This window comes from Eutrigla gurnardus (genome assembly GCF_963514095.1).
Source record: "Eutrigla gurnardus genome assembly, chromosome: 20".
NCBI classification, from domain to species: Eukaryota; Metazoa; Chordata; class Actinopteri; order Perciformes; family Triglidae; genus Eutrigla; species Eutrigla gurnardus.
In genome coordinates this window covers 17,599,866-17,614,497 of record NC_139931.1, presented here as the reverse complement: position 1 = coordinate 17,614,497, position 14,632 = coordinate 17,599,866, and the positions used below count along the sequence as shown (strand labels likewise).

Here is a 14,632-nt window from a genome sequence, read left to right as displayed (position 1 = left end):
TCAAAATGGTATTTTGTTGTCAATGACACACACAAACCATCATATGAATAGACATTTATAAGAACCAGTTGAACACATGTGCTCAATGTAAAACACGATGAACACTTCTTCTCCATTTACCATAATGACTTAGGCCTTTTTTTGTTCAGTGTTACACTCACTACAGACATACATAAATGTGTTGTAAAATATTTTAGAATATTGTTTTTATATATTTTATTTTTCCCACAAGAATACTGTAATGTACACAGTGTTCATCCAAACCAACACAAAGTTGCATATACAGTGGTCTACATACAAAACCAGAAGAAATGACTGTATACAGTTACAAAAAAACAACAACAACAACTATCCTGCATCCTCTCTTCTGTTTCGGTCTGGCCACAGCACCTCATCCACATCACAGGCAATGCAAGCGATGGCCGAGCAGCAGGGGAAATATCGCCTAGCATGGCAAATCCATGCTAGGCTCCTCCTCGTACTCTCACTCCTCTGGCTCTGCCTCTGTTGCCAATGTTGGCATCCATTGCTCCAAAACAGAAGAGCTCACCTGTTGCACTTTTATGCTAATGCTCTGATTGCAAATTGTAAAACTGTGTTGCAGGTGTTTTCCCATGTGATGAGTCAATGTGCATAGTAGGGAAATTAACTTTAGAATTTTGAATGGCAGTGTGTTCCTTGTGAAAACAAGAGATTTTCTTCATGAAAATTGTGCCAAATGCAGAGAATTGTGTGTAGTGTTTTTAAAAAAGTGTGTTTTAAAACTGCAATTTGAGTGTAAAGCAGGAATTGTGCTTGCAGTTTAGCAGAGTTAGTTCAGGGTGTTGGTGCATGAGTTACATGTTGTGGTCATTGTGTCTCAAGTACTAGTATTTGTGTGTAAACAATTGAGAAAAACTGTAAAAGGTCACTGTTGTACTTCAGAGAGAGATTCTACTTACCACACTTCTGGATGTGTCGTCTTTCTTTTCACACAATCTCTAGCTTGATTAATCCTGGTGTCTTATCTGTCAGCAGTCACTCCGATCGGAAACCAATGTGTTTTTTTACAGTTATTTCTGTGTTCTTATTGATTTATTTTGTCTTATTTTTTATGAAATGGCATATTGCTATTCAGTTAAGTAGGTCTACTGTTATTATTTTAACATTGTGACCATTATTCTTTTCAAAGGCGTTTTCAATGAAAAAAGTCAGTCATAAGGGCAATATAGAAAGTCCTTTACACATGCCTCCTTTACAATGGCGTGCCCTCTTTTACACGAGGTTATAGATGTTGAAGGTTCTTTCCGATGGGTGGATTGAGTGTGTCGGGACAGGCCGGACCCGCTGTTTTTTTCCCCAATGACTACTGCATGAGTGATACTGGTTTTCTGGGATGGCATACACTACCTGTGCAGACTCCCAGGAGCCATGTCCTCACCGTCCACAGATGGACTGTATTGGTGCGATTTTTTGCGAGTGGCACGTTCTTATATGCAGTAGGAGATGCTGGTAACATTTTTATGTGTGTGTATATACAGCATGTATGTATGTATATATATATATATATATATATATATATATATATATATATATATATATATATATATATATATATATATATATAATTATGTGATGATATCCACAGAGCTACACTATATTTTAGCATTGTTTATTAGTAGTTGTTATATATCTTCATGGAAATTATCATTCATTTCAATTAACTGTTCATTTGTACAAATAATGAACTCCTTGAATGGTATAACAATGATGTTTCAGTTAAGAGTCTTTTGTCTTTGCTTTATTACTTTACTTTTACTTCATAAAATATACTTTGTTATATAAATATTATATTTAATATATAGGGGCTGAGCCCCGGATGTCCTCAAATCCTAGAAACGCCCATGACAGCCACTTACCCCTGACCTGACAACAAGGTGGGATATTAAAAAAAAACTCGTTTTTCCAGATCGACCAAAACCGTTCCCTTTACCAGAAGTGAACCGGTTATTAAAGACACCACACCCCGAGGACAGTCTCCCACTTAGCGGCGTGTCAACGGCAACGGGGGCTGCGGGACGCGGAACAACTGGTAGAAGAAACACGGCAGCACTCCCTCTCCGGCTGTGTTCACAGTAGCAACGTTAGCTGCCGTCCGGAGAAAGTTCTCGTAGGTTTCCGGAGGAACCGAAACGCGTTGGTCCCGAGACGAGCTCGCTGATTGGTCATTGGGGACTCGTCTGCTAACGTCCACTTTGGTTTGGTGTGTCCGGCTACACGCAGCCAAGGTGCGGTTTATTCAACCTGCTGCGTCAACGCGAAGTTGAAGTTACGGTGGGTCAGAAGTAGCTAGTAGCTCTAGTCCAATAGTCTAGCTAGCCGGTTAGAAACTCGTTTTTTTTTCCGTTTGCGGTAACACTACAGGAGTCACGTGTTCACTCCCAGCTAGTCCTGTCTGCGGGGCTTTATGTAGTAATAAGAATGACCAAGTGTCTTTTGTCATTTTGATTGTACCAGGTCTAAATGCTGAATATGTCCTGCTGTGCATCAAGGTTAAGTTAATGGCTACATCTTAATAATCTTGGGAAATCTTCAAAGGAATACTTAAAAAACCTTCCATGTATTCTACTAATGTCACAGCTTAACGAAAGTTGGGGTTTTGTCATTTCAAGTTATCTAGAAGGTGAACTGTGTTTCCCTTCTTGTTTGTGACAGGATGGACTCCCACAGCCAGGTTTTGGACCGGTTGCGGTCAGCGTTCCGGTCAGGCGTCACGTTACCGGCGGAGTTCCGTCTCACGCAGCTGAGCAGGCTCATGGCCATGATCAGCGACAACGAGGAACAGATTGTAAAAGCTCTGCACCAAGACCTGGCAAAGGTACACATCTGTCTGCCCGTCCTGATGTGGTGAACTTTACACAACTGTATGAAAGTTACAGTTTCTAAACATTTTCCTTTTTTAAAACAGTATTTCTACTCTTTTTACTGAAGTCCCTCTTACAGTTGGTAAACAATGATGACATACATGAGTGTACACACACAGTTTGGCAAAGGAAATACCCCAAGGATGAGTTTTTTTTAGTTCACACACTGAACATTTTGCACAAACATTAGCTACCTTTTTATTTTGTACGTTTTAGGTGAAATGGTTCCATGCACACATGCAGGGTGTTTTTCATGTGTTTGTCTGCTACAATTCATCAACCTGCCTCTTATTGTTGTTCTCACCCGACAGCCCAAATTTGAGGCCATCCTGTCGGAGGTGCACATAACTCTCAACGAGCTGCACTTCGCCATCAATAACTTGACAACCTGGATGAAGCCGGAGTACGTCAGCAAAAACCTGGTATGTTACCAACGATTCATTAAAACTGGATGAACCGGAACCTGACCTGAAAATACAGGATGCAGAAATACATTTTAAACATGTATTCATTCAGGGTGAACTTATGATTTATGATCTTATTCTATGTTGAGTTTGACACAAGAATATTTGCTTCTTAAAGAGACAGTGTGTAAGAATTACTGCCATCTAGTGGTGAAAATGTAAACTATGGTAGCCGTTATGTACCAAGAAGCTATGAGAACATCATCCAACACCACTTCACCAGTATTCTTCAGGTGATGAGGTTGATATTTCAAACAAACATGAGCATGTAGAAATAATTACTCCTCCAGCAAGATAGTGTTTATGTTGCCATGATTTTATTGGTTTATTTTTGGTAACCTTCCATTACTATGTCATAGCCTATAGCATCAGCTAACAACTAGACACACAACAAACACAAACAACTGTGACTGAAGTGGTTATTGCTTATTGTCCCTCCTCGGCAGTTTGTAGTCTTTAAAATGGTGTAACGACATGGAAACCTTCTGAGGACTTACCCGTCCAATGTAAATACAAATAAGAAATTCTTCTCTTACGAGGATGAATCAGATTATTGGCAGAGGTAATTATAATCTTATGAGGACCTATTTATGAATGAAGATCTTGATTTTAGCTAATAAATTACTTAAAATGTTGCACACTGTCCCTTTAACAAAGTGTTTCCTGCTTGTTTAAGTGCCATTTTAGGAGTTTTAAGCATATTTTGATTTATCGGGATGATAATAATAATAATGACAAACTTTATTTACAAAGCACCTTTCATAACGTAAAATGCAGCTCAGTGCCTTCCACAAAAAAAAAATGTAAGTAAGAAAGCAAGGAATATTTTTAGCTTTTAAAACTCCCTCCTTACTCCATTCCGATAATGTCAATCCACCACAATCAGCTATTCTTGAGTTTTCTTTATTCCGATCCCGTCCCTAGTCGTGAATCACAGTTATTTTGGCCGGGACAATTATGACATAACATTTTCACCCAGCAGTGAGTCAAATGTGATGTTGTAGTTTACCGACACACCCTGAGGTACACCTCTACATCACTACCGTACACTGCGGACTGAAATCACTAGAATTCTGCAAAAAAACACGATTTCCCCCCGTTATTGAACATGTATTGCACTTCTGTAAAGTTATGGTACTCACAATGACCAGATTAAAAAAGAACAACACCCTGACTTTCATGATATCTTCAGATTTAATTTTCCAAACTTTAGAAATCTCCCTCCAGAAGGGGAGTGTGTATGATTTCTTTGCCCCTGTATAACACATTTTTTTTGTCAATTTTCAGGCCACAGCTGTTGACAGCTGTTTTGTACGGAGGGAACCATTAGGAGTTGTGTTGGTCATCGGGCCATGGAACTACCCAATACAACTCCTCCTCCTACCTTTGGTTGCAGCCATCGCTGCAGGTATCATCCACAGCCTCGTCACCACAATACACACTATGCTGACTTCAGGCTGTACCACTCCATATGTCATGTCCTGTTACAATAAATCAAATGACACTGGCTGATAGATGGATGGATGGATGGATGGATGGATGGATGGATGTAGTTACAATCAATCCCAAATTGGGAAATTAGATGTATTAGATGTACAGTCATGACAAGACCTGGCAAATCATTCTGTTCATGTAAGGACAGAATAACAAGTCCTTACTTGACTCTTGAGTAGCAGTTAATGACACATTCTTCTGTAGTTTTTCAGGAAAGTTTTCACTTTGAAGTTACTGTACTTTTATCAGAACGTGACATTTGAGGGGAAAAGGAGCTTAATTTGAGTTTAAAACATGAAAATAACTTTTTTCTGGTCGATCGCGGCGGTCTTTACTGACTGTTGTTGTTGTCTCCAAACAGGAAACTGTGCGGTCATCAAACCTTCAGAGGTCAGCGCCGCCTGTGACCGTCTGATTGCAGAGCTCATCCCCAAATATTTGTCTCAGGTAAAGCAACATTTGTGTGTTTATCCTCCAGATTTTTGTTTTTGCTTCTTCAAATCTAAGAATTTGGTTACAATTCGCGCCAACACCAGGCTCTGCTGTCGGAGCGATTTAACGGCTTCTCAGTCATCAGCCTTCAGAGAAACCACCATCAAACTGTTTAGGACGGATAGCAGCTGATCACTGGCTGCTCCCGTAACCTGATCAAAATGCAGGAATACATTTCAGCAAAGCAAATATAAGACATTTATAACGCAAAACATTAAAACTGGATGGATATAACCCTTTGAAACGCGGCGGCAGAGCTCATCGAGTCAGTGGAGCGCTGGAGGAAAATTGACTCGTGTGTCGTCATCGTTCTTAGCGCTGCTATACTTTGAGTGAGATGGAACTCTGACTGTTGCAGGACTGTTATGCAGTTGTGAGTGGCGGAGCAGAGCAGACCATTGCCCTTCTCCAGAATCGCTTTGACCACATCTTGTACACAGGTAAGAGCCTCCAGCATGGATCAGATGGCTGCATGTCCCAGTGTTCCCATTATACAAACCAATGAAGTTGTATAAAACGTAAATAAATACAGAATACAATGATTTGCATATACTTTTAAACATATATTCTATTGAATAAACTACAAAGACAAGATATTTAATGTTCAAACTGATAAACCTTTTCTTTTTTGTGTAAATATTCACTTTTTTTTTTGGCAATCTTTCCACATTAAAGATAAGTAATGTAGCAGATCAACAGTATCCTACAAACAGGAATTGGTTTGAAAGATTTGAAGGAAAATTGTATTTAAATCCAAAATAGAGAAGCATGACTATAATCATAAGCGTACCGATACAAATATGCTGTAATCTCAACCAGCCTGATGTTTGTTATTTTGGCGTCTGTCCAACACTTTGGTCCCTCGCAAGATATCTTGAGTACTAGCAGGCAGATATACCACGTTCATGCTCCCCAGAGGATGAACGTTTTGGACGCTCTCTTTTTAGGTTCCCAGACTGTAGCACGCAGCATCCTGCAGGCAGCTTCAGTCCACTTGACCCCGGTGACCTTGGAACTGGGTGGCAAGAGTCCATGCTTAATATACGGCGGGGTGAACATCACACACGCCGCCCGCCGCTTGGTGTGGGCAAAGTATTTTAACGCCGGCCAGAGCTGCGTGGCTCCAGACTACGTGGTGTGCTCCTCAGCCACCAGGGACGCCCTGCTGCCGGTGCTGCGCCAGACCGTCGAGGAGTTCTACACCAAGGAGCCTCAGACCTGTCCAGACGTGTCCCGCATAGTGACCCCCCGACACTGGACCAGACTGATGGATATGCTCAAGAGGTCCAGTGGGAAGGTCGTCTTGGGAGGAGAGAGCAACGAGGAGGACAAATACATAGGTGGGTGAAGAAACGGGGGCGTGGCCTTTGTCACTGCTATTTGGACTCCATTCAGAAAACAAGCATTTTAAAAGTGGTTAGCTCGTCGTCGTGCAGACCTAACAAAGCAGCACTTTTAACATGTCGTACTGTGTTCTGTCAGCGCCCACAGTGGTGGTGGACGTGGCTGAAGACGACGCTCTGATGCAGGAGGAGATTTTCGGCCCCATCCTGCCCATCATCACCGTGGAGTCTCTGGAGGAGGCCATCGCCCTCGTCAACCGCCAAGAGAAGCCACTGGCCCTCTACGTCTTCTCCGAGGAATCCTCCGTAAGCACACCGAGCTCTGCAGCGTCCCACGTCTCAGCTGTAGACACACGGTCTCATAATGGACATCCGTTGTCCGTCCTCTTTTGCAGGTGGTAAACAAAGTGCTGGAAAACACCAGCAGTGGAGGATTCTGCTCGAATGACGGCATCATCCACATGACCCTGCCGACCCTGCCCTTTGGAGGCGTAGGTATGTGTGACTCTGAGACTCTTGAGGCCGAAGCTGGAAAGTTTGAGGATTTTGTATCTCCAATGGTGTGTTCACTCCAAACACGAAGCACATTGCAGACATGCATAGACGTTGGAATGAACTTGCGGAATTGAATATAATTTGAATAGTAAAAAATCAGTAGTATTAGTACTATATGACACAGCGTCCCCAGGAGAACGGCAATGTGGTTGTTTTTCTTTCTTAATTATTACTTATGGAGAAAGCTGTCAGCTGTTGGTAATTCAACATATTTATTGGTAATGTTTTTGGAACGCCCTCTAGTGGACAGGAAGTAAAACAACCACATTGCAAATAATGGCATTGGCAACGTTTTAGCCTGTGTAGTGTAGTTAATATTAATGGGCTAAATTTGAGCATTAAATATTCTATTAGAATTTAGATATTGAAAAAAATATGGAATGACATTTTTAATAGTACTATAGAGGAAAATTGACAGCTCTAATAGACGATGACATTTACGTGAGGCAGACCATCACACACGTGGAACTTTATGGGTTATTTTTCATGTTTCCATATTAAAATTATTCAAATCTGTGCCAGTATCGAACTAATGAAATGTATCCTAAGCCTTCTGGGTGAAACGTGTCTTTATTTGCTGCTGGAATAAATGAAGTTCAGACTTCAGAGAGGCCGTTTTAAAGATGCTTTCAATGTCATTTCCCACTCTGCCACTGTATGCACTTTGTTGTTTACTTTGTTGGTCCTGACCGCTCCCTCCAGGATCGAGTGGTTGGGGACACTACCACGGCCGCTGGGGCTTCGAGACGTTCAGCCACCGGCGGGCCTGCATGCTGCGCGGCTGGGCTTTGGAGAGATTCAACGGCCTGCGTTACCCGCCTTACGGAGAAGACAAACTGAGCTGGCTGCGCTGGACCACCTCGGCCAAGAGCAGCTGCACTCTCATGTGATGACCGGCCAGTATGTGTGTGTGTGTGTGTGTGATGTATAAGTTAAGATTGAGCTTTTTAATACTGTGTGTATGACTGTGAATGACATTTTACTAGAAATTGGATTAATCATTTTACTTTTTTACTGCTTGCTCATGCATTGTCTGTCTCTCGTCACACTTTTCACCCCCTAGGCAGACCTAATGAAACAGTAATAATCTGTCAGTTACATTAAGATTTTCTATTCACAAAGCTTTTATAATATTCAACCCTGTATTTTGTCCCAAATGCTGAGAAATCTCCCACTTTTTCTCAGCGAGGTCTTTGTCGGTGTTTTTGTTATTCAGGTTTGCACGACTGGCTCCGGTGAGCCAGGAGTTCCACTGCATGCTCACTTTTATCCTCTTGCTTTTTAACACGGTGAGAACCACATTGTTGTTTGACTTACCTCATATTACTTTCACCGTAAATCTTTTGTATTGTTTTTATTTTTATTTAAGGTTTATTTAGTCATGCAAAATGCACATTAATAAACATAAATATGTAAATGAACCAGAATTAGCCAAAATGGCTATTTTGCATTTGTTGTCCATGGGCTGATGTTAACAGGCCAGATGCACCAAAAAGAAACTATACACACATCGTTGTACAAGTAAAAGTTACACATAAAACATATATATGACAATATATACTGAAAATATGACAAACAACTAGAAAACAGATTGAACCTGGTTGATTGGTGTATTGTTGGTATTTTTCTTGGTATCCCCAGAGATTTTATTGTTTTAATACTATTTCCCACGAAAATACTGTCAATAAATGTCAAATTCAACTTTTATTGTCTGAGCAGTCACTTTGAACATCAATACAATTAATAAGTACTTATTATTGACGTTATTGCCTCTATGAATCTCGGCCCTTTTATACTGGTTCTTGTTACTTTGTTCTCCAATTAACTAAATTAGCATTTGCCAGCAATATTGGCGGAGACGTCCTCCATTCATCTGGAGTTAAAAACCATTAACGAGTTAGCATTTTGCACTTAAGGCTCTCTCGTTCCGGAGCCGGTGGGTTTAGTTAGTTGCCTGAAATAAGGTCTGTGGTTAATACGAGTTTAAGAGATTATAACAATGTCTTCTATGACAATATACCTCCATAAATAACGTTACCGGTCTCATGAGTTTTGAAGCATTTACGTCTCAAAAAACAAGTGTTGCTCAATGAGACTACAATCATTGATCCCCTGAATTGTGCCATGAATTACAGACATGTATGTCTCTTGCAAAATAACATTAGCTGTTCACTTGTGATGATGGCATTCACTTAAAAATCATAAGGGGTGTTCCTTTGTGAGGATTATCTTGCTTAACAAAGCGTGTCAGTATAAACCTTTATTTGTTGTTTATTTTTTGCAATAATCCAAAATCAAATGGAAAATTCTCGTAGCTTTTTGTTGAGGGTTGTCCTGTAAAACACATCCTCCCTGCAGCTCCGTTAGGATCATCGTTGCCTCCACGCTCCACCAAGCTAGATGCTATTTGTAGTTCACACTGGATGTTGTTTAGGTGGTAATGAGTTTGATGTGAATGAAAGGTGTGTAGTTAGGAGGCGTTCGAGAACCCGTAAAACACAGTGAACAGTTTACAATCTGCAGCCTAAAACCTGCATTTCTTTATTTGTACTTTATGGATAATTACATACTTAAGGGTGATTGTGTAATTACATATATTCATTACAAATATACGTATTCAAATACAGGTCCAGGCTTAATTTCATCTACAGTAGAGGGTCTGATCTGGCTGTGTGTTCACCGTCATGAACAACTTGTGGAGTCAAAAAGATGACCGTCTATATTTCAGCCATCGCTTTGACGTTTATTTTATCAACATCTCCAAAGTAATGTTTAAAAAAAAAGGTAGCAAACACTGGATTCACTTTCTGATCACTGTACATGACGAGTGTCTTCAGACCGGAGGAACAGTAGTATTAAGAGTATCAAATCCCAGCAGCTCTGTGGGGGCTTCATGGCTCAGGTTTAAAGGAGGAAGGGGTGTTCGTCCCGGGGACGCTCTGCTCCTGGGCCGCCGACTCTGGCTGTGGAGGACTGGCCGGCGCCGCTGGCTCTTTCTGCACCAGCTCCGGCTCATCCTGGCCTGCCGTGGGCGGGTGGACCAGGACCCGGTCGATGATGCCGAAGTCCTGCGCCTCCATGGGGCTCATGTAGCGATCCCTTTCCATCACTCCCTCTAAAAGGAGAAGAAATGGTGGAAGTGAGCATCCATTTACCTCTGCAAAACTGTGTGTGATTGGCTGTCAGAGTTTGTACATCACACCTGCATGGTACTGATGTAATCGTCTCTATAGAGACGAAGCCACGCCCCCTTCCAGTGTTCCCATGGGACCTTATTCTGAAAAAATGTGTATGGCAGTCGACAGCCAGAGAAATATTTGTTTGATCTCGTTTGACTTGAACCATGAATTACATGTGATGTTTGTCCATTTAAAAGATCATTTTGAAGTCAAGAGTCTCAGTTTGTTCATTTAGTTTAATGTGAAACCGCTCGGCTTTAAAAATGACCCTTTAAATTGGCAAACATGTAATACATGCCACAGTTCAAAACATTATTTCTCTTTTGCTATTGACTATGGTACATATTATTTCCCATGGTGGTCCAAAGGAAGGGGCGGGACTTAGCATCTCAAGCTTATATGCGCCTCACTGCTGAGTCAGCTGTGAACAGTATGCTGGAAATCTTATACATTGTATTTGTGTACTTTTAGTGTGGTGATGTCCTATTCTGAAGTTGACTAAACGTAGCATTTAAAGCGGCATTGATTGTTGTTGTTTTTCTGGCCACTCGGGGGCAGCATTACATTTTACATTTAATGGCCAAATGGCCTTTGCTCTGAAAGCGACCAATGAGAAGATGATGAGCGGGAACCTACCAATGGTCGCCAGCAGCTGGCCCGTGTGTTTGGCGTAGATAGCATTGATCTGTCTCTTCAGCTTCAGGATCTCCTCGGCCTGGATGGCGATGTCTGTGGCCTGACCCTGAACACAACACCGAAAATACATTTTCAGTGATATGATCACCGTTAGACGGTGAAGACCACCCGTGTTTGATTTCAGATCGGTTTATTTAGGTGCCCGGGGAGCCCCTCTTACCCTGGCGCCTCCCGAAGGCTGGTGAACCATGATGCGGGCGTTGGGCAGTGAATGCCTCATACCCGACGTTCCCGCTGCTAGGAGCAAGCTGCCCATACTGGCCGCCTGGCCGACACACCAGGTGGAGATGGGATTAAGGATGTACTGCATGGTGTCGTAAATGGCCAGGCCTGCTGTCACCACACCGCCTGGGGGAGAGGTGGGGGGAATTAAGTACTTGTGCTTGTGAATATTCAGATAGAGACATTGCTATCGGTCTACGGATCATATATATGTTTGGAATGAAAAATGGCACTGTTATTTCATCCCCGATTCCCATTCATGAACACAACATCTAATATCAGTTAATGAGTCGTTTCCCGATTTTAAAACAAATAACGGTTTACGAGTAATTTTCCGTTTTTCGTTCTTTATTTTGAAGCGAAAAAACGGGAAACGACTAGTTATCCTTTTTCCGATTGTCGACTTTAAAACGAAAGTCGGACGGACCTCCATGACACATTTGTCCGCTGCCCTATCGAGCACTGATCGTCTCACCAGGACTGTTGATGTACATGTGGATGGGCTTGTTGTTGCTTTCTGACTGTAGGAAGAGCAGCTGGGCGATAACCAGACTGGCTACAGTGTCATCAATCTGAGTGAGAAACAGCACAATTAGAGAAATCACTTTGAAAACATGTAAAAAAAAGAAAGAAAAAAGTGATCACATCCAGGGAGACACTTACGGGACCCATGACACAAATGATTCTCTCTCTTAGGAGGCGAGAATAGATGTCGTATGCTCGTTCTCCTCTTCCCTGGGGGGAAAAAACAAAAGGGAGAATTTTTCAGACTTTTATTATCCACACAAATAAATTATATTTGGTGATGTGACGAGCCTAGAGCTGCACTGTGCGAGTATACCTTTTAAAGAGGCCCTATTCTGCTCCATTTCTGGTGCATACTTGTATATCAGGTTATTAGAACATGTTTACATGCTTTAACACTCAACAAAACTCTTTCCATCAGGCAGTGCAGCCTCTCTCTGAAATGCTCTGTTTGACCTCCTACCCCTCCCTCCCAAAAAGCCCACGGCAGCCTTTAAACACAGCTCAGCATTTAAAGTGATCTCACTGACTCACTGTCTGTTCCACAACGATGGGTATAAGAGGACTCCTCCATGCAGGACTGTGGTGGATGGACCTGCTGTGTTTCAGCGTCAAGCCTCCGATTTGCAACACCCTCTGAGAGACACAAGACGCAGAACATATGGCGATAGAAATATTAAACAAATAATACAAATTACATTTAAAATATTAGTTATTGTTCATCACTGTTCTAGCTTTGAGTTTAAAATTTAAATTTAAAAAAAGTAAAAGTTTTATTTCGGAAACAAATTTCTTGATGATGCATTTGAGTACTGCTTTACATAATTGTGCAAATGTGGATGAATCTGGACAAAACTGTTCATAGCAACCATCTAATCTATTGACAATGACAGCCCCTATGAGGTATAGATATGTAAAATGTAATATACGAGAGCTTTAGTAGTTTTGTCTGGGATAAAGTCCCATAACAGCCTGTAGTTGACTTGTAGTGCTCCATGTAATCCGTTAGTGGCCACCATGTACACTACACCACTAGACTGGTATTTCATCATACAAAAAGCAGTGAAACAGTGAAAAACACAGGGATGTATGTGTTGTGTTTGGGGAGCAGCAGCGTGATCTATGTGTTTGCAGCGGGACCGTGTCATTCACTGACAGGCTTAGAGGTGATGCCTTGGAGCGACGTTACACAAGCTAACGTAACTTAGCAGTTAGCTAGCACGCTAAATGCGACAGGCTGGAATGACGACAGTAACCGACGGTGTTATTTTAACAATATACGGTCTGACCCCGTCTAACGGGAGAGTTCCCCAAAACGTCTTCATATACTCACTCGTAACAGCATTTTGAAGTCTTTTAGGTTTGTCTCCCTCTGAATGACCCCGGCTACACCGGAAACAATTCCAATTTGACCTGTGAACCGCTTTCTTCTTCTTCTTCTTCTTCTTCGTGGCTTGGTTGGAAATGTATTTTAGTAGCGCCTTCTGCTGGACGGGTTTGAATGCATTTAGGATTATATCCCCGCCCCTTTCCTCAGTTATTACTATATTATTACTTTCTAGTATATGAAATTACTCTCTATGTACACGACTTGTAATATAGGCTGTACCACTAAAGTCTAAACACTCGGTGTCCTTAAAACATTTTATATTCATGTAAAAAAAAAAAAAAAAAAAAATATATATATATATATATATTTTATATATATATATATATATATATATAAATATATATTTATATATTTATATCAAACTTGGTGTGAGCTACTTTGATTTTTAACTGATTGCAAATTAAATTTGGTGTATGATAAAAATAACAATAGAGTAATGATAATTACTATTATCACTAGTAGTATTATTATTGTAGTATATCACACGCACCCACACACACACACACACACACACACACACACACATATATATATATATATATATATATATATATATAACAAAATGTGTTATTCATCCTTAAAGTATCGTCACGATTGAACACATGATTTGTTCTCTTGGAGCTATAATAATCAAATTCAACCACATTTTTAAAGTTGTTCATTTTAGGCAGTTGTATCATGATCATTTCCTTGAATAAAAAACAGTATTCACATATTGGCAGAAATGTACAATAATTATGCTTCTCAGCCATTTTAAGGGTAGGCCTATCCATCTTTCGTATAGTGACTTATTTCCCAATGAAACAGGATTGAAATTGGTTGGTTCTAGCTGATGTAAGCACACCTCATAATTACTTTTCCGCATGTATGGTTGGCATATCATCTAAAAGGGTAAAAGGGGCATTTTTAATTTAATCTACATTTTTAAAACTGGACCCAGCTAAAATAACCGTGTGAATAGGCTTTTATCCTGAAAGGCTTTGGCCGGAAGCTGTGTTTTATTCCACCCTCGCACTGAAACTTGAATGCAACGGAGTAATTGGTGACTTTCGCTGATCTCCGGACACAGTCATGTCGAACAACAGCGCCGCCAACAGCAGCCTGGTGCTCGCCCAGAAGGCGGTGAAGCAGCTTCGTCTCGAGGCCAGCGTCCGTCGGATCAAGGTTTGTCCGCACAACTCGACACTTTCATCAAACATCAGCTCTCCTGTGCGCGTGACTCGCTCCGACGCGCATCTCGCGCACCGACTAATTCCGATCAGTCACTGCCAGGCTGTATGTTCTCCAAACTCGTTACTCGTAACTGTCGCGACGACACAATATTTACCTTTGCACAATACTTTGTGACACGTATTAAAACATATTTACG

The 14,632-nt window shown here is 41.2% G+C and overlaps 2 protein-coding genes across 4 annotated transcripts; one reads left to right on the top strand and one right to left on the bottom strand.

Annotated features, from left to right (window-relative positions):
- The first annotated feature begins 1,956 nt into the window (after positions 1 to 1,956).
- Positions 1,957 to 8,952, top strand: aldh3b1 (aldehyde dehydrogenase 3 family, member B1). 3 transcript variants are annotated; one of them, XM_084036899.1, is made up of 10 exons: positions 1,957 to 2,267; positions 2,695 to 2,857; positions 3,215 to 3,325; positions 4,655 to 4,775; positions 5,223 to 5,308; positions 5,712 to 5,793; positions 6,301 to 6,693; positions 6,836 to 7,002; positions 7,092 to 7,191; positions 7,954 to 8,952. In XM_084036899.1, exons 2-10 carry the CDS (start codon positions 2,696 to 2,698, stop codon positions 8,139 to 8,141), a joined length of 1,410 nt encoding a protein of 469 aa, XP_083893025.1. In that variant the 5' UTR covers positions 1,957 to 2,267; position 2,695; the 3' UTR covers positions 8,142 to 8,952. The 3 variants fall into 3 exon arrangements, with proteins under 3 accessions (XP_083893025.1, XP_083893024.1, XP_083893026.1); XM_084036898.1 differs by having other exon boundaries at positions 1,958 to 2,313; XM_084036900.1 differs by having other exon boundaries at positions 1,984 to 2,071.
- Positions 8,953 to 9,756: 804 nt separating this feature from the next.
- On the bottom strand, positions 9,757 to 13,307 carry clpp (caseinolytic mitochondrial matrix peptidase proteolytic subunit). Its single transcript, XM_084036927.1, has 7 exons — positions 13,207 to 13,307; positions 12,408 to 12,509; positions 12,012 to 12,083; positions 11,824 to 11,920; positions 11,287 to 11,474; positions 11,067 to 11,172; positions 9,757 to 10,366 (listed from the first exon to the last, which is right to left on the bottom strand). Exons 1-7 carry the CDS (start codon positions 13,216 to 13,218, stop codon positions 10,143 to 10,145), a joined length of 801 nt encoding a protein of 266 aa, XP_083893053.1. The 5' UTR covers positions 13,219 to 13,307; the 3' UTR covers positions 9,757 to 10,142.
- Positions 13,308 to 14,632: the final 1,325 nt, after the last annotated feature.